The sequence below is a fragment of the Daktulosphaira vitifoliae genome, unplaced genomic scaffold, assembly GCF_025091365.1.
Source record: "Daktulosphaira vitifoliae isolate Bord-2020 unplaced genomic scaffold, ASM2509136v1 Scaffold_178, whole genome shotgun sequence".
Classification (NCBI taxonomy): Eukaryota; Metazoa; Arthropoda; class Insecta; order Hemiptera; family Phylloxeridae; genus Daktulosphaira; species Daktulosphaira vitifoliae.
In genome coordinates, this window is record NW_026099746.1 from 2,423 (window position 1) to 24,052 (window position 21,630).

At 27.3% G+C, this 21,630-nt stretch overlaps 1 protein-coding gene across 1 annotated transcript; it reads left to right on the top strand.

The window, feature by feature from the left end:
- Window positions 1-4,624: 4,624 nt before the first annotated feature.
- On the top strand, window positions 4,625-20,052 carry LOC126909196 (uncharacterized; the record flags this gene model as incomplete). The annotated part of the gene is made up of 13 exons (XM_050691614.1): window positions 4,625-4,717; window positions 6,993-7,289; window positions 7,482-7,650; window positions 8,078-8,137; window positions 8,214-8,462; window positions 14,092-14,312; window positions 14,928-15,072; window positions 18,711-18,782; window positions 18,874-18,915; window positions 18,981-19,121; window positions 19,225-19,359; window positions 19,435-19,571; window positions 19,860-20,052. Coding segments are annotated over exons 2-13 (1,588 nt in total), but the record flags the coding sequence as incomplete, so codon positions are not given.
- Window positions 20,053-21,630: the final 1,578 nt, after the last annotated feature.

Sequence of the window (21,630 nt, forward strand, 5' to 3'; positions counted from 1 at the left end):
TTTCGTGTTTAAAAAGATTCTACAGTTGAAATATTCAGAACTTAATTAATTTTAATGATTTACTTTAACTAAAAGAGCCAAAAAAAAAAAATTGTTAAAAAGATTTACTTATATAATAAAAATTGATCACTTGTGGCTAATTAATTAAGTAAAATTAAAACTATATTAAAAATATTATTAATTTATAAAAACTAAAAAATATTAAACTCAAAGTCACAAAAAATTAATGAAAAGTCGCGGATACGTATTTCGGAAACAATGTTACCATTATCAACGCTAAACACATACTGACATCCCGACTAGAAAAAACTCCCTTATATACCCCTAGTGACGTCATCACTAAGTAATATTATCACATTTTGCCAGTTTACACAAGTTTAATAATGAATTTTTCAGTGGGCCAAGATCCCAATTAATTAAATTGTTTTTATTTTTAAACATTTCTATTGCTTCTCTGATATTAAGTTCTTTGTAATTATTTACGTTTTTAATTAGTTTTATGGTTTTAATGGAGTGATTATGTGTCAATAAATGTTCAGCCACTGGAGATTTCTCAACTTCTTGATTTTTAATATTTCTTAACTGCTCTTTAAATCTGACCTCTATATTTCTTTTTATTTCCTATGTAACATTTATTACAACTTTCATATTGTATTTTATAAATGCCTGATTAAGTAACTTATGTGATGAGCTTTTTATTTCAACACGTTTGAAATGTACACACTCATAAATTGCTTGATAATCAAATAACAGGACAATGTAAATGTAAAATAAAGTAAAAAAACAATATATATAAGGCAGTTACTTAAATGTACGACTTCAAACATTTATTAATATGGTGTACTTTTAGGTATGGTAATTGATAAAATTGAAAAAACAATAAAGTGTGTAATATAATGTGGCCACTTTTAGAAAAATTCTACAATATTGTCTACTAATAGAGTAGACAATAATTAAATAACAAATAATCACATATATTAGAAATTCCTCAGAGAGTATCTTAAATTTAAGGGGCAACGGGGAGCCCTTAAATACTAGTGGCCGGCGAAGCGGCATAAAACAAAATAGTTAATCTCAATTAAAACAAACAATAAATAGCATTAAAAAATAATATAAAACTCAGCTGTATAGATGACGTTGTTGATAGTGATGAGTGGACTGTATGAGTACTTGAGGTAATGGTGTCAAACATCTGAGTATCACGAGTCAGAGTGTAGATCCAGACACGTAATTGCAGATGAGAACAGACGGTGAAAAGCGACTATGGCAATGAAGATATCTAGTGATGGTCAGAGCAGAATCACTGGTGGTGTGCAAGGGCACGAAAACTTGAGCACAAGGGTGCAACAACAAATAATAAAAACTATGGCGTACAACGGCCGAACAAATTTACTGTTCAAGCGAAGGCGCTTGCAACAGAAAACAGAAAAGAGAGACACATAAAACAATCGACAGACTGACTTACGACAATGAACTGCACACGGATGAAAACTGACACGGAGGTCATCGATTTGCCGTGATGGGTGGGCAAGGGGGTGAGTAAAGCAAGATGCTGGTGATCAGCTGTCCCATGAAATAATATAATCAATGATCTTTGTAACAACTGGTCAACTAGATCCTTCTAAAGGCGTTCTGTACCATACAATAATGTTAAATGTATTATAGAAAATTAATTTTGCGCTACATCTATTCACAATTACGACCACTTAAAATCATCAATCTTAATTGATCTTTTACAAAGGAAACCCGGTTACATGGTTATCTCCAAAAATGATGTTTTTTAAAAGTATAAAATGTGGATGTTTTTAAGAATAATTGTATTTGTTATACAAACACCGTTTGTACATTCTAGAGTATACTTCATCTACATAAAATTCAAACAATATAGTTTGATGACAATATTTATGAATTGGTTTTGTTGAAAAGGGTCATTCGATAGAGACAAAAAGTTTTATTAATAATTATTGGCTGAGTTCGGTAGGAATATCATTTAAACATCAAATATCAAATCGCAAAAATTAGAATAACAGAAGTAACAAGAGAACTCGTAGAGGAGTCTAGGAAATACAAAAAAATCGGCCCTGTTGACAGATTTCTTTAATGAAAAGGTCTAAATAATTGGAAACATGTTATTTTTTTTATTTTATGATATTATTTCAGTTACACAACATACTTTATACTTATCTTTATTTTACAATATATATTTTTACAATTTATAATAATATAAAATATTATCGTATTTGTAATATTTATAAAATTATATACAAAAAATTAAATATTTGTTATTTGAATGAATTGTTTTATTGATTTTACAATTAATAGTCAATGTTTGGCTGACCCAAATAGTTGGGATTAAGGAGAGGATAAAGAGGAAGAGTTAACTAGTCAATGTTATAAAAAAAATTACTATTCAATAGATGATTTATTAAATTAATAAAGGATTACAAAGCAATAGATTCTATTGCTTTGTCATCCTTTACTCAAACTTATTAACTCTAAATAATTGGGATAACATACGTAAATTTACTTATTTCCTTTTTCTTGCAAATTGCTGTGAGATGATTCGATAAATATTTCGATATNTCAAATTGCTGTGAGATGATTTGATAAATATATATATGGACCCGACTCGGAACGTAAACCCTAGTGGGGAATCCAAAGAGTCCCTCTCCTATATTTTACATTTGCAGTATGTGCAGAATACACGTAGTTTATTTATTATTGTTATGATTTTCAAACATTGACTAATTTATACTTAGTTAAGTAGGACATTTGTAATTAAGTATGAATAACCTAAATTGTAGACGAGCCCGCCGGGTCGCTGCCAAGGGAAACTATGACCGTAACGATTTTATTTTATTGTATTTTTAAAATGTGCATTATAAAATACTATATAATATTTTGTTTTGTCATTATTAAACTTAACTTTTTGAGTGTGTTCATCTGTTAACCTTGACAGGCAAGATTTCCATAAAGTTTTCTTCTATTTTTAAATACTAATACTTTAGTGTGTGTGTGTTCAGTCGTACGGTGGAAAATACGATATATTGGTCTTATGGGACGTTTTAAACGTTTTCAACTGTTTACTTATTTTATAAATCGATTCAAAGAAAAAATATTATTTTAACAACACTGGGAATTAAGAGAAAATATGATGTTAATTTGCAATAGTATATCTAAACTTGAATTAGATGATGATAACTTTTTAATTGAATACATACAATAGTTTTAAGCACATTAATTAATACAAATTTATACCGAGGAAGACAAATACATAATTATGCGTATATTGAAACAAAAGACACTGTATCAACTGGGCATCGCATCGAGTCCATTCCTCTCGCTTAAAAATAGAATTTTATTTTATAAATAAAATAAAATCTGTGCGACACAAATATTAAGACGCAACTGCGTTTGAGTGTAGACTCGTCTAGCTGGTTTTAGATAAGTACCAAAAGGACTGATAGGATGCATGTGGGTGGTATTGAGTCTTACACTTAAAATAGTTCAATAAAAACACAATAGATGGAGTAATTAACAAATAATATTTCTGACAATTGAAATTTTATGAAATTAACTTATGATTGCATATAGTACAACGAGTAAACAACAATTCAACTACACGCAATGTATGAGAAACAGTCTTTGATACATATGAACAATACAATCTCTAAAGTGACAAAAGTTAATTAAATGAAATTTTACTATTTAAAGAGTAGTAAATAAAACAATGAATTAGTAATAAACAATGTTTGTCTAAATAGATTGTAAATTATTCAAAGTTATTTACAGAATTTACTGACAAGTGATTTACAGATGGAAAATGTTAAACAGAGACATCTAATAATTCGATTGGCCTGAAAATGGCTTATCTTTATACGTTCAGTGGCGCTCAGTGCAAAGACGACCAAGACACGCCTCGAGAATACAAACTTCATTGGAGGGCTTCGGTACAAGTCGAGCTCGCAAAATTGAACAAACACTCGAATTGTAATTTAACCAAAGGGGTTTCTATCAAATCAGGCTAATTATGTCATAGGTCGATGGCAATAGATGCTTAAGAGGACGTATATCGAATAAAATTACCTTAACAGAAACATTAACAACGGGCGGGTGTAGCGAAAAACATGTACAATTTGTTAATGTCACACGTCAGTTGTCAGAGGAGTGACAAATCGGACACCTCAGACGTACAGGACATACGCGAAACGAATAAAGTGACGGAAATTTAATGGAGACGAGCGCACTCGTCACAGGGAACCGGTCATAGAGACATAACGAAATATCTTGTTAGGTATTTTTGATATTTTGTACCAAACAAAAATATAAACACAATAAAAACATTACTGTTTCAGTTACTGATCGAATATAAAAAAAGAACATTGTGTATTGAAAACAAATAAAAATGTTGGTTTATAAAAATTAATAGAATATCGTAATAGTTTATGAAAATACTATTTCATTGAAAACAACATAATAAATCAAACAACAAAGGTTATCTCTTTCATATTAATTTAAATAGTTAATGACTTCAATGTCCGATTTACTAATATCAAATACACTTTGGTCTATTCTACGGTTATCTATTAGTATAGGTAATCGTTGTCTAATCACATTTCAATTACTAAAATAATTAATATTATATTTTTTTATGCTTTCACGCTTAATTTTTCATTATCGCAATTACTGTTCAGTGAATCACGTCAAATCCACAAAGGTATGTGTCTATACATTTTTGCTTTTTAATATTTCCGTTTTTTTCTTAATGTATAATATACATGAAATATTTATATGTATTGTATGTAAATATTTAGTTATGCAAAATAAAATTAGAATACGTAGAAAATTTGATCTATTATTGAAATTAATAACTCCTTAGTATTTTATAGCATAGGAAGTTAATACATAACTTAATACATTTCTTAATTTGTCAATCATAAAGTATTTTTGTGTTAATCCCTTATACCTTATAAGGTTATCCACTTTATTTTAGCTTCAATGCGAAGATGAATAGGTATTAATTTTATTATAATGTGTTAATTTATTTAATTTATTTTTATATCTGTCGCCATTTTTTCTCAGCTCACCGGACCGATTTTTTTCAGCCATACGCCAAAAGATCATAAATTATATATAGTTGCAGTTATTATCCTTAAACATTGCCTTGTTCCCTGTACATGGAAGAAATATCCCCAAAAAGGTTGATTTTAAAAATCGGTAAATTTCGACATTTTTTAAATCTGAACGAAACAAATTTCTGTTTTTTTTAAATCATTACCTTTAGGTATTTCCTTTTCATTTGGTATATTATTGAATATCAACACAGAGGGAAATTAAAAATAGTAACACTTACAAAAAAAATTAACTTTATCAACTTTTTGAAAATGCTCCGGAAATACTTCAAAAATATTTTAAATTAAAATATGTGTTGCTTATTCTAAGTTAAAAAAAAATTGTCCCCATAATTTCTATGTGCAAAAGGCTACCGTATTTTTAAAAATATGCTATTAGCTTCGATGCTAAGTTGAGAAGGTATTAATTTTACTATGTTTTTTTTCTCAGCTCTCACCGAACGGATTTCTTTCAATGATACGTCAAATCGTATCTAGTCGAAGACATTACCCACAAAAATCGAACAAATTTCCCTCGTTCCCCATAAATGGGGGAACCTCCAAAAAAATTACAAATTTAAAAATCGCTAATATTCGAAATTTTTTCAATTTTTTTACTTAAAACTACAATAACTTTTTCAAAAATGAACAAATCAATATAATTTTTTTTTTTATAGATGTTTGATGTCTTTACCTATTATTTGGTATATTTTTTTTTATAAATTTGACCTTTTATCAGCCCACAAAAAGGGATTCAAAATAACAACTTTTTCAATTTAAATTTTGAAAGTGTCCCGGAAAGTCTGACACTTTTATATATATATATATCTTAAATTAAAGCTAATGTAATATACTTTATCATGGAAAAAAAAATTTCGGACTTTATTTTGTCTTCATAGTGAAAATAGTTACCAAATGCTATTTTTATGTGAAAATTCTCGAATTTATATTTTACATTTTTAATTTTATGATGCTATAACTTATTGAAGAGTGTATAGATCAATACAATTTTTTTATGAGAAATAATAGTTATATTCCTTTTTCATTTGACATACTTTTTTTTAAAACTATTAGAATATAAGATTCCAAAGGGAGGAATAGGGCTGTTGGGAAATGTCTAATAAAAAAATAGCAACATCTTATCAATACTCTTTAACTCTAGTCATTACTTTAAATTGTTAATAACTTCTGAAATAGTGGTCCAAAAGTTATTATTATTAATTAATAATCATTTATGTTACCATTAGAAAAATAAAAGTTGTCACTCTTATAAGATTTAAGGCATAAACATAAAAAATATTATATGATTGATACATTCAGTTAAACATTGAACTGAAAGAAACCAATAAAAAAATTATCAATATTATTCTGATTTTGGTTCATGATAAATGAAACATAGTGTATATAAATATATATGAAGAGTGAATGTGTCAAACGTTCTATATGCCAAAAACATATTTGTTCAGAAAACACAAAAAACAATGGTAACATGGGCATGTTTCACATATCGAACACCATCTATGAATGCAATTTTGTACAAGTAAAAAATTTAATAGACATTTGAAACACATACAAGATTGTGGCCTTTGGCACAAAGAACATAAATTAGAAATAAAACAATTTTTCACTTTTTTGGCACATAGAACAATTGACACATTCACTCTTCATTTATATATGAAGAAATAAACCAAACTATGTATTATAGAGCTTCAAATGATTAAAAAAAAAGTAGTTTGGAAGATCAACAGTTATACCTAAAAGACATGTGATCATGATTTTTTTAAATATTTATATTGTGAACAAAATACATTTATACGTATAATTTAATTCTGTGGTTATTTTTCAAAATCTGATAAGTAAATTTTTTTAAACATTTTTTAGGAGAATAATTGCAAATTTAAAATTTTAATGGTGTAGAGTGCCGGTACAAAGTCACGACGAGCAAATTACGAGCTCCTGGCACTGCGTTTCATAGTGTCCTACACAAATCAAAGGCGTTGTTAGAGTTTAATTTATTTTTAATAGTTCTTCAAACAAAAAAAATTTGTATTCACCGTGTAATTATTTTTACTAGGAAAATCTATCTAATTTCAACACTTTACTTCCTGGCATAGGGCTTGTAATTATGATTTGTCTCAGGATCCGTAAAATCTAATGCCAGCACTGATGGTGCCTTATGTAAACCGACAATTTTAGAGTTTAAAAAATAAATCCTCTCAATAAATTTGGCTATAACTTATTTTTGTGCGACAGAAAGCATCAATCTCTATATATATTATAAAAAAAAAACATTGTTCTAGATAATCATCTTTTGGATTATCTTTTAAATTTATATTTTGTACATAATCATTAGCTTATTTTAATCTGCAGATCCACGATATAAAACTAAGGGACACTGGAAGCCACTCAATGAACAGAATGGGTTTAAAAAGTGTACTTTTTAGGAAAATCGATTTTATTTTGTTAGTTATATATAGTTTTCTTATATGCAAATCGACCGAATCTGTAGTCTTTCATAAATTGGTTGATACTTCTACAGGTAATTAAAATGATCAAATATTAAATTTAGTAAATTATTCAAAGAATACACTTTTTCTAATCTCTATACAAATTAATAATCTTAAAGTCAAAAGTAAAAGGTTTGTAAAAAAAAGGAGGCTGATCTGTATTTTCAAATTTTAAGAGAATGGTAAATTAAGTTTTATATTTCCGTATACACAATATTATTTATCATTTTATTCATTCAATAATTTAAATTATTGTCAATGGACAATAATTACAGTCAGATAATTTATTTTTTTTTTTTGGATTAAATTAGAGCAGTTTTTCTTTTTTTTTAAATATAATACGTGTTTTACTCAATCAAACATAAGCTGACTTCAAATGTCCTAATAATGAAACAACTATTTGCAGTAATCGTTCCACTGTTATCCTTTTTTTTTTATTATTTAAAATTCTTTTTTCAGATTCTTACGATGTTACATTGGTATGCAAATTAAAAGAAAATTGCACTTATTTAAATTCATGTAAGAGTTTACAGTTGTTTGTTATTTATTTTTTGGTAATAATTATTCTAATTCCGCTGTCTACAATTTTAACTAGACGATAATATAACTTCAATTATTTATGAAGAAAATTATTTTTGCTGTAATAATGCAGAAATACATTCTCGAACTAATGCCATAAGCTTGCCAGTATATTTTAATGGACGAGTTCTGAAATCAGGAAAAAAAAGTCTTGAGTTTATTGTCGATTCTTTTTATCCAAATAGTATATATTCAAAAAATCATGTGGAATACGATTCGAAATACTACACCATCTCAAATAGTATTAATTATGATAATTATCACTGTAAGTTAAATTTATTAAATAATAATTTTTTTACTTAAATAAATTGTATCTAATTGTGTTTGTGTAATTAATTTACATCAACATTTCTTATCAATTAATATTTTTACATTGTTATGTGGATTATCTGATTCAGCACAATTTATTTGGAGTATTTAACTGGTTATAACTACCTAATTTTTATTTAAATAATAGTTAATTCTTTAACTAGTAAAAAAAAAGTAGACAATAAATGTGATGACAGGTACAATTTGTTAATTTGACGTAATGTTTATAAAAATTTCGAAATTTACTGATTAAAAATCAACATTTTTGGGGGATTTCCACTATTTACAGGGAACAAGGGAGTTTTTCAGACAACATCTTTAACTAAATACGATGTGTGATCTTTTTACGTATGATAAAATAATTAATAAACACATTACGGTAAAATTAATACCTTCTTAGCTTTGCATCAAAGATAAATAAAATTTTTATTTTACATCTGAAGTACAAATTTTGAAATTATTATATAAAATATTAGAATTTATAATAAACATACCAAAGGTGATAAATACTTCAAGTTGTATTAATGCCAGCATTTGTCATATTTAGAGTAAACAGATTATTGTTTATGGGTTAAATATGTTACCTTTCAAAAATTTTAAACTTCTGTTTTTCCAAGTTCATCATCTGTCTAAAGTATCTTGATAAATATTCCTTATTCCTAAATATTTTTACCCCATTAGATTTCTAAAGAAGGCAGTAAAAAAATATAATTAGTAATAAAGACAAAATATTCATAGTTTATTATGACCATTACATATCAATCTAAACTAAGCAAAAAATATTATTAAATAGAAATTTCTGGTGATCTTAGTATGTTAGAATAATAGTTCATAGTATTATTCTCATTGGGGCAAATTTATATATTTTTTTATCTCGTTGAAGTTAAGTTAAAACCTAATTTATGCATATTTTTACTTAGTTAAATTATGTTACAAGAAAAAAATAATTAACTTTATTTTTACATTATTGTAATGTACTTGTATTTAATACTTCAGGTTTAAAAAGTATAGTACAAGAATGGTGTAGGGGTGATAATGGGCGAGGAAATGACAAGTAAAGTAGTAGAAGTAGCTAGGAAAAGTGACAGGATTATAGTCGTGAAATTGATATTCGAGGAAAAAGTGGTGAATATAATAAGTGCCTATGCACCACAAGTAGGATGTGATGAAATAGACAAGGAAGTGTTTTGGAGTGAGAGGTCATACAAGGGGTACCTGACAATGAGGATGCTGTGATACGTGGAGATATGAATGGACATGTAGGTAATGTGAAGAGAGGATATGAAAGAGTACATGGAGGGTATGGTTTTAGTGGGAAGAATACGCCTGGAGAAAGAATCCTGGATTTTTCAGTATCGTATGGTCTTGCTGTGGTTAATACTTATTTTAGAAAGAGGGAAAAATAATATATAACTTATAGTAGTGGGAGGAATAGATTACAGATTGATTATTTTATGTGGAAGAGAGAGAGCGTAAAGCGAGTAAAGGATTGTAAAGTTATAACAAATGAGAGTGTAACTACACAGCATAGACTAATAGAGTTTTGATGCACCGGGAAAAGAATATACAAAAACAGAAGGAACACGGGAGAAAAATCTAAAATCTATTGGTAGAAATTAAAAGGGGAAAATGAAAAAGAATTTGTCAAAACGGTAAAAGAGAGGACAGTGTGGAATGTTGAAGGAGACATAAATGATGTGGGGAATAGATTTGCTAGTTGTGTTAAGAATATTTCAAAGGAGATTTTTGGTGAGAGTAGGAGAAAATGCCATGAAACAAGGAAACCTATGATGGGATGAGGACGTTCAAAAAATCATAGAAAGTAAGAAAAAGTAATTCAAAGTATGACAGAAGAGCAAAAGGAGAGAAGATTTGATGGAGTATAAACGCTTGTACAAAGAAGCCAAGTGTGCATTAATTAAGGCAAAGTTTAAGAGGTATGATAGGTTAGGAACAAAGGAAGGCGTGAAAGAAATCTATAGAACTGCAAAAGTAAGAGAGAAAAGGACTAAAGATTATCATTATATAAGATGAACTAAAAGTGCTGATTACACTAGTGTACAAATAGAAAAAAATTTTCTGACCTATAACTTATGATAGTTATTTTTTATGTAAAATTGTCCACTGAGTCCGAAAATGAAGTCCAAAATACAAAAAGTAGAACAGTTTTTGAGTTATTGCGAAATTAGCGTTTTTCGTGTATCGCGAAAAAACGTTTTCATTATATACTAAATATCTTTAATTGCATTCAACCGATTTTCCTTTTATTTACATAAAATTAAACAATATTAAATTACCTATAACTTTTATCATACACAATTTTTTAATTGAATTTTTTGTCGTTTGCTATCTACGAATTTACCACTGAATTTTTATCATTTTTTTCAAAATGTCAGAAAAAATTCAGAGTTTTACGTAAAATACACCGATAAAAAATAAATTTATCAACAATAATTTCAACAGGCATTATACTCTAATACATAACAAACAAAATGATATATTATAGAAGTTATGTGCGATTGAAAAATAAAATAAATTTCCTAATATCAGAGTTTTTTAATTCGATGCTTTAATTTTGTAAAATATAGAAAAATTACTCACAATATTACTTTTCAAAACATAATTTCGATTTTTTAAATAACTTAAGGTTATTTCATATAGTTTTATTAGGATATTTTTAAATTGAGTTAATTTTACAGTTTGGTGGAGTTGTGTTAAATTGTCGTATTTAAAAAAAAAATGATAATTCTCTAAAAATATAAAGTAATTTTCTATAGAATTAAGAAAATTGAAATTGTTTCAGCATGGATTTAAAAAATAATTTTATATATAGTAAATTTAATATATAATGAATAAAATAAATGATTAAGTTTTACAAAAAAAAAAAACAATTATAATTTTCACTATGATATTTTTTGTAATTAGTTTTATGATAATCAAAGAATAATTTTTATTCAACTAAAAACAGGACGCATTTGTCTTAATATTTCTTTTATATGTTTCATTGCTTTCTCTTATAAGAAACCAACAGTAGTCACCCATCATTGCTTCATCCCAAGACCCTTGGTAACGACGTTCTATATCATTTATTTGTTGATGAAAACGTTCACAATGCTCATCGCTTTTATTTCCAAGATTTTCAGGAAAAAAATCTAAGTGTGCATGAAGAAAATGTATTTTTAATGACATGTTCACCCCTATTTCCGATAAAATNAGAAGAAAATGTATTTTCAATGACATGTTCACCCCTATTTCCGATAAAATTAAAAAATATACATGTATCTTTTATTCAGAAAATAATAAAATTATAAAATGTACTGTTTAACTATTTTTGAATAGTTTATCAATAAATCGTCTACTATTTCTCTATAATTTAAACTTTTGAAGTTTCCTAAAAAAGAATTAACAACCAAACGATTTTAAATAAAATCTTATTAGAAGGGAAAATTCCAAATGAATGGAGGAATAGTTTTATGGAACCAATTTTTAAAGGTAAAAATGACATACAGTAGTGTGGAAATTATAGAGACATAAGCTTATGAATCATAGTATGAATATTTGAGAAAAGGTAATGAATAAGAGAATAAGAAATGAGACATTGGTATCTAAAAACCAATTTGGATTTATGCCTGGTAAGTCAACAATGGAGCCATTATTTTGTGTGAGACAACTGATAGAATAGTTTAGGGAAAAAAAGAAAAAGCTTTGTATGGTATTTATAGATTTGGAGAAAGAGTATGATAGAGTACCGAGAGAGGTTCTAAAGTGGTTATTAATAAGAAAAGGAATCCCGAAAAGGTACATTAATATAATATAATAGAGGATATATATGATGGCACTTGTACTAGGGTAAGAAGTGTGGAAGGAGTAACAGAAGGTTTTCGGGTAAGAGTAAGAGTTCATCAGGTTTCTGCTTTAAGCTCTTATTTATTTTCTGTAGTGAGGGATGAAATGACTAGAGAAATATAAGGAAAGGTGCCGTGGTGCATGTTGTGTTCTGATGAAATAGTGTTAATAGGAGGAAATTAATCAAAGGCTAGAGGTTTGGAGATCAGCTCTTGAAAAAAAGGTTTAAGAATAAGTAGAAGTAAGACAGAGTATATAGAGTACGAGTTTGACAAAGGAGAACACATGGTAGGTGAAATGATGAGATCAGTGACAATAGGCGTGGACGTGATTGGAGAGGAGGGGAGTTTCAGTATTTAGGGTCAGTTGTGCAAAAGAGAGGTGGTATTGACTAGGATGTAAGATACAGAATTAAGTGCGCGTGGTTGAAGTGCAGAAAAGCGTCTGGCATTTTATGCCATAAAAAAATTACAATGAGGCTGAAAGGTAAATTCTACAAGACTGTAGTGAGACCAGCTATGATGTATGGTTCAGAGTGTTGGGCGGTTGATAAGAAAGTATAGCAGAGAATGAGTGTATCAGAGATGAGAATGCTTAGATAGATGAGTGGAGTCACTAGAGAAGATAGGATAAGNAAGATGAGTGGAGTGACTAGAGAAGATAGGATAAGAAATGAGCTTATAGGAGGGAGTATAAGTGTAGCATCAATCGTGGATAAAATGAGAGAAAATAGACTTAGATGGTTTGGTCATGTTATAATGAGAGAACAATTGGAAGCTGTAAGAACAGTTATAAAAACCCAGCACAGGGGGGTCGATGCACAGTGATGACGTGGCATAATTGGATCAAATATAATGATATCTGACAGTGATTAAAATCACAATAAAAAAAAACGCTTCGATTCAAATCTTTAGATGGTGTTTAATTTTAAAAAATTGGTGGATTATTCCAAAAGCTACATGATCTGCTATTTCCTTATTAATATACTGTTTAAGATAAAGTATGTCGAATGAAAAAGGGATATAAATATTATTTCTCATAAAAAAATGGTGTTGATCCATACACTTCTTAATAAGTTGTAGCATTATAAAGTTAAAAATATGAAAAAGAATTTTTTTACAAAAATCGTATTTTTACTATTAACTTTGATGTCTGTTTTCACCATAAAGACAAAATAACGTCCAAATTTTTTTTTTTTTTAATAATAAAGTACAATACATTAGCTTTCATTTAAGATATATATAAAAGTGTCAGACTTTCTGGAACACTTTGAAAAGTTAAGTTGAAAAAGTTAATTTTTTGTGAAAAAGTTGTCATTTTAAATCCTCCCCTGTGGGCCGGTTAAGGGTTCCACTCTTTACCTCGTTTAGATCTTTAAATGTTAATATCTCAAAAAGTAATATTTAAAAACTAATCATCGAACATTCGAAATTATATTTAGTCCTTTCTCCTTCTAATATTATAAATATTTATGCATTCCTATTTACCTATCAAAAGTTATCTTTAAAAATTACCCTTAGAAATAATTTTAAATATAAATAATATTTAACAAAGTTTATACAAATAATTTAAATTATCTTAAGTATATTTTTTCGAAAAAACATGTATTAACAAAAATTAAAGTAGTATTCTAAATAATTAGCACCATATATTCAATAGATTATGTAAATATAATACCTAAAGTAATAATTTCGCTAAACTTCTAAGTATAAATTAGTATTTATTTATTTATTTAATAGATGGACACAGAAATAAATTTATACAGGGTAATTCATTAATGTTTAAAAGCTATGAATATGGAAAATCATTTAAAATTGATTGGATTCAAGATGAAACTGCGACAGGGTGTATATCAATGACGTATTTTAAAATAATGTCTGAATATCACTCATCAGCAATCTGGCTTTTAAGAATATATCAGGATGATGAATTATTAGAAGAATATAAGCTACAAGACACAGTGAGATAAAAATCATACATTTCTAACCATGTAAATAGTGATTCCTGCTCATTTAAACTAATATTTCAATTATTTGAAAAAAAAAAAATCTCAGATCATAAGCAAAAAATAATAATTACTTTGTCTCTCCCTGAAAGTTATCTTATGGACACTCTTGTGTTAGTTAAATATTTATGTGTAAAAACTAAATGGATACAGTTTTAAAGTGGGTAAAACTATATTTTTGGTACTAATTGAAGTATGTAGGATACTTCTGAACAGAGAAAATTATATTATATTTTATACTTTTCTTAGTAAATAACTATTTAATTTTAATTAAATATTCAGAAAGAATGGTTAACGATAAAAGTATTAATTGTCCGAATTAATACAGCAATTGTTTACCAAAATATTATAACTGTATTGGCTTTTAAATGGTTAAGAAAATTTAAGTGATCACTTTACTGAGAGGTTTTAATTTTTATTAAATACTGCTTGGTACCATTAAAATTATTCTAAATTACTTTTTTGGACAGATTATCATCTAAAATATTTCCTATTTTTTATCGTTCTTGGCGGTTCATGTATATATTGTTTATAACTAATACATCTAATATTAACCGAACTATTTTTTAGGATAATGAATTTAAAACATTGATAATGAAATTTAATAGATCATTTGAAAAAAATAAAAAGTATTATTTAACTATTAACAAAAATAATTACAATGATTATTCAGTATTTGTCCTAAAACGAATAGCTCAATGTACAGATTCTGGTAGTAAGTATATAATGTCACTAATATTCGGGAACTTGTATAAATTATAAATGAATCGGTCATTTCAAAAACGACATAAGTCATTAAATTCAAGTTCTTCAAGAACCAAAAAAAACTCAATTACTCCGGAAATTCGACTTTTTTTTTCACTTACACCTATTTACAAATTTATTTTTAAGGTCTCTGATATTCATAATCCATAGTTTTAAATAGTCTAACTTTTATAAATGTGTTAAAACTTTCATGGATTGTCTTGTTACTTGAAGTTCCTCAAGCACTTCAATATGTATTATATTATAATATGTATATAACAGTCAAATATGTTTTATCTGAATTTTATGCATTTTGGTAAAAGTTAGACTTTTTGCTTGAAGTGCTTGAGGATATATCCATGTTTACAGTTGAGTTCTGACGTTTCGGACTCATTGCAGAGTCCATCTTTAGAGTGATGGTTGCTAGTCGATGGCTGCAACTATACTGGCGGCTTATCTTGATAACAGTCTGCTTTTATAAAATTGATAACATCTGGTTTTTGACTAACGTTGTTTTCCGTATCAGGGTTTTTGACTAACGTTGTTGACCACATCTGGTTTTTGACTAATGTAATTTACCGTATCCGGGTTTTTGACTTATGTTGCTGATCGTTTCGGGCTTTTGACTACATTAGTCAATGACAACATTTCGATTTTTGACTAACGTTGTTTACGGCATTCTTGACATTTCGGTCTTCCTTTCCTACACCGGCAATTATTTGTTATGTTGATTGTTGCCTCTTCGTATATTGAATTATTTTCGGTGTTGTTGGTTAATTTCCTTTTTGTCTGGTGTATGATAGGTAACCAAGTTTTGCTGATTTTCCATCCATCTTCTCTGTTAAAATTTTCCGGACATTTTTCGATTTCTATTGCTTCCTTGTACATCCGTTTGCCAAAATGAGTTTCTTTGTTAAGTATTTTTACTTTNAACCATGTGAATGAGGAAAAAACATACTTACGACAAGCACTACAGAATAATGGGTACACAATTAAAAATATTAATAAGACAATTAAAAAAAGCAGAGAAAAGAAAAAATGCAACGCGTATCATGGATGACGAAAATAATGAAGATGAAAAGAAAGGAACATTAATACTGCCGTACATACAGGGAATTACCGACCGCATATCAAGAATCGCACAAAAATTCAAATTAAGAACCGTTTTCAAACCAAACACAGTAGCAGGATCACTACTCCGAAACCCGAAAGATAAACTGCCAGAGATGCAAACACCAGGAGTATATGAAATACCGTGTTCATGTGGTAAATCTTATATTGGACAAACAGGAAGAGCTATTGCGACAAGAATAAAAGAACATGAAAAAGATGTGGAGTACCAAAGAACAGAAAAATCTGCAGTAGCTGAACATGCCAAAAACAAAGGACATGACATACAATTCGATAAAGTAAAAATACTTAACAAAGAAACTCATTTTGGCAAACGGATGTACAAGGAAGCAATAGAAATCGAAAAATGTCCGGAAAATTTTAACAGAGAAGATGGATGGAAAATCAGCAAAACTTGGTTACCTATCATACACCAGACAAAAAGGAAATTAACCAACAACACCGAAAATAATTCAATATACGAAGAGGCAACAATCAACATAACAAATAATTGCCGGTGTAGGAAAGGAAGACCGAAATGTCAAGAATGCCGTAAACAACGTTAGTCAAAAACCCTGATACGGCAAACAACGTTAGTCAAAAACCAGATGTTATCAATTTTATAAAAGCAGACTGTTATCAAGATAAGCCGTCAGTATAGTTGCAGCCACCGACTAGCAACCATCACTCTGAAGATGGACTCTGCAATGAGTCCGAAACGTCAGAACTCAACTTTAAACATGGATATATCCTCAAGCACTTCAAGCAAAAAGTCTAACTTTTACCAAAATGCATAAAATTCAGATAAAACATATTTGACTTACGTTGTTTTTGCAGTCAATAGAAATTTATAATATACAATCTAAGTCAAGAAATAAAATAACATAGATAAACACATACAGTAATGTTAATAATATTTTTACACTAGCTGAAATAATTTTTTTAAATAAAATAATTTTTATTTTAAATAAACAATACTTAACTTTTTTTAACTTTACAAAAAGTAACAAAATTTAAAAACAACTGATTAAAACTTATCAAAACACAACATAATAAACCATTACACATTTCATAATACATATTATTTTACAAAAAATTAAATATTTCTTTTTTCTTAAACAACAAAAACTTAATACTTTAACTTGAAAAATGTTACAATACAAGAGTATTTTTGAATGAAATTTGATAAAAATCGAAATACAATAAAAAACTGTAAAAATATGTAAACTAACATTAAATTATTAAAAACAACTGATCAATACTTAACAAAAATAAAAATACGTTAATACATTAATACATAATATTTTGAAAATTGTCATGGTACGTAATCATATTCCCCATTAAGTTCTACATTTTCAGCTTCCATATTTTGTCCATCAGCAGTTAGACATTTATATATTTCTTCATAAAATAACATATTCTCCTCGATTATACTATCTCTAACTTGTCTTAAGTTTTCAATTTTTTGGGGGTTTATTGGCACTTTATTGTTATGCACCTTGGCTGTTGGCAATGCTATATTATTATTTGTTGTTACTTTTAATATTTTAAATGTGTGTTTTAATAACCCATCGATAAAATTATGTGTGAATACAATACCATATATTTTGTATTATATTCGTAACTCATGTATGTAGATGGGGTAAAGGATTGCTTTTGGTCCTTTGGAACTTTTTTTCCAAATGTCTCAACAGATAAACATGTCTTTTTGTAGTATGATGGCCACCATTTTTTAAAGTCGTAAAATTAATCCGTCTGAAACTTTATTTCTTTGAACTTCTAACTGCATTCATTCATTATTTTAATATATTCATCTGGCACATATATACCATCATGCTTTCTTATTTTTTTTATAACTCCAAAATCTCGATCGTAAGGTAAAAATGTAAAAGAAAAAGTGATAAATCCTTTCAAATCGTTGACTACTTATCAACGCTAGCAAAAATCGTATAACGGTATTATTTTTGTTTTGGACTGGACAACCATCACAAAACAAGTATAATTCTTTTATATCTGAATTAATATTATTATTTATATAATCCAGTAACATAGAGCACACATCGTTAGATCCCTTGCAAGCTTCACCCTCATGGTACATTTAAATGTAGATTCTTCAGTTTTCAAATTTTTAATCCCAAAACAATTCACCCATAATTGTCTTAAATAAAAAATGTCTTGTACTAGTATGTTTGGTCGGGGTAAGTTTTGCATAAAATCAAAAAGTGCGATCTGTTAATGACAGCAAAAACTACACAAGTCAATGACTTGTGTAGTTTTTGCAGTGATCCTAGTTTCTTGTAGTAAATTTTTAATTAAATATGAGTCTGACAAATGTCGTTTTTACACAAAATACGTAACCAGGTATATAATTATCAAATTTGACAAAAAGTCATAATTGAAAAATTGATGACTTATGTCGTTTTTGAAATGATCGATTCAAATATTTTAATCGTTGATTTTACATAAAATAACCAATTCATTTATTTTTTGTTTAATTAGAAGTAGAAGATGTTTATGAAATAAATAATACAGAAAATATTAGCCTAACTCCTACAATGTATATATATCCAAGTAAATAAAATAACAAAATTTTAATTTCTAATCAATGACTCTTTTATAAATTTCTTTTTCGGAGTAATATTTTATGTTAAATTTTAAATAGGTAAAACTCAGATAATGACTGCGAATACCAATTCATCTATAGGTATTTATATTGATAACTATTTAAAATTATTCAAAAACAATTAACCTATTTAATTTTGTTTACAGAATGCAGTAAAAATAAATATGGAGCTGATTGTTCTGCCAGGTGTTCACAAAAGAAGACTTTTTGTAAGAACATGTTGTTTTGCACATATAGTAATGGATGTTCTTGTGCAGCTGGATACACTGGACCTTTATGCAATAAAGGTTTATTATAGTTTGAACCATTTTTCATAATTAAAAACTAAAATTATTGAAAAATCTTATAGAATGTTCTAANAAAAACTAAAATTATTGAAAAATCTTATAGAATGTTCTAAAGGAACTTACGGTCGCAGATGTCAAAAAATATGTTCCGAAAATTGTAAAACTCACTGCGATAATATCTTAGGAACTTGTAAAGGAGGATGTAAAAATAATTTCATTTTACCATATTGTATTGAAAGTAATTAACAATTTTAATTACTTTATGAAGTTTTGCAATTTATTATTTATAAAAATTTTGTTTTCATTATTACAGAATATCCAGTTCTAATCGAACCACCTAAATTGGAATTTTCAGATTTTCATTCAATAAATTTAATTTTAAATTTAACAAATGAAAATATATTTGGAAGCAAAAGTAATATTCCGTCATTTTATCAGATTGTATACAAGGTAATAAATTAATTTTGTGGTAAATTTAAAACAAAAAAATTGTTTTCAAAAATTATTATAAAAATTAAATATTTTATAATGCATTTATTATTGGCAATTAGAGATGATACAAACCGTCAAAATGTTGATCTAAATTTGTTTAGTTTGAGTTTGCCTAATATCTTAGTTTTGTTTTGATAAGAATCGACATATTCTTTGAAGTTTTCTTTTACCATTTATAATTATTGATCTAATTATAATTAGAGTTAATCATAAATTACGATAATAATTTATAATTTTTTATATTAGCCAACTTCAAGTGAATTAGATTTTCAGTATTTACCAATAACAGATATAGATGAAGAAGCTTTTTTTCTTAAAAACAAAATAAGCAATTTAGAAGCAGGATCAATGTATACGGTTGGTGTAATATTGATTACAAAAGACGGAAACTCAAATAAAGATGATATAAACACTGCTAACTATTTCACACAATGCTTTAGTAAGTATTTATATGATAAACCTCTAACATGTTACAATATCTATATTTGTATATATGTTTATTTATTTATTTCAATAAGAAAAAAAATATAGTAATAACTCCCAATAGATTAAAAAGTTCAGTCGAAATGTTGATACATTAATAAGGTATATAGGATGAATTTAAAAAATTATTCTAATTGATAAATCAAGAAACATATGAAACTAAAAAATACCATAAATGATTTTCTTAACATGGCTAATATTAAAAGAATTATTATGTATACAATAACTTTTTATAATTTTTTCGTAAAATTTACAATACTAAATTATTCAATATAAATTTCATACTAAGTTTAATTACTATAACAAGTAATTATTCATGCACTAAACGTATAAATCATTGAATGTAAATTTCATTCAAATAGCATTTATGAAAATCAGCGGCCCCATCACTGTAGCATCCCCTTTATAGGGCATATTAAATAAAAAAAAAATATTTCAAATAAAAGAATATGTGTTTACCAAGTACAAAAAAAAATTGTATGGATACATACATTTTCAAAAATTCATAACAATATCAAGTTGAAAATATAAAATCGAATAGTTTAACATAAAAATAGCATATTTTTTAAATACGGTACATTTTGCACATAGAAATCGTGGGGACAATTTTTTTTTTTAACTTAGAGTAAGCATTACATATTTTAATTTAAAATATTTTTGAAGTATTTCCGGAGCATTTTCAAAAAGTTGATAAAGTTAATTTTTTATGTAAATGTTGCTATTTTTAATCCCCCACTGTGTTAAAGGGTCAGATATTCAATAATATACCAAATGAATAGGAAATACCTAAAGGTTATGATTTAAAAAAAAATGATTTTGTTTCCTTCAGATTTAAAATTTTTTAAAAAATGTCGAAATTTACCGATTTTAAAAATAAACCTTTTTGGGGATATTTCTTCCATGTACAGGGAACAAGAGTGTTTAAGGATAATGACTGCAACTAGATATGATTTATAATTTTTTGACGTATGGCTGAAAAAAATCGGTCCGCTGAGAGCTGAGAAAAAATGGCAACAGATATTAAAAAAATTTAAATAAATTAACATATTATAATAAAATTAATACCTTCTCAGCTTCGCATCGAAAATAAAAGTTACAAACAATTTTGTTCTTATAATTATTTTATTTTAAACCATTCATTTTTTAAAATTGGTTAAAGATTTAGATTCAAAGTAAAAATAATAATTAATTTGGTGTTCATATAACTGGAGGAAACAATAATCGGTTTTAATGGCCCATAATTTATTACTTGTGTAGCTATCAAAAAAATTTTCAACACTGGTTTTTCAACAATGTATGATAGTAAGATTGTTTTTACCTGAAGGCATGAATAAAAAATTATTTAACTAAAACTTATTGTATATTTTTTCAATATTTTTCTTTACAAAAATTTTTAATTTTCAATAATTTCTGAGACCATGAGTATGCTTATTGATTCCCCTGTGTATGCATTGGTAATACTAAGTAGAGTTATATTTTGCATAGTTTATATTTTGTCATTCCAAGACTTTCCAACTCAGCCCAATAATTTGAT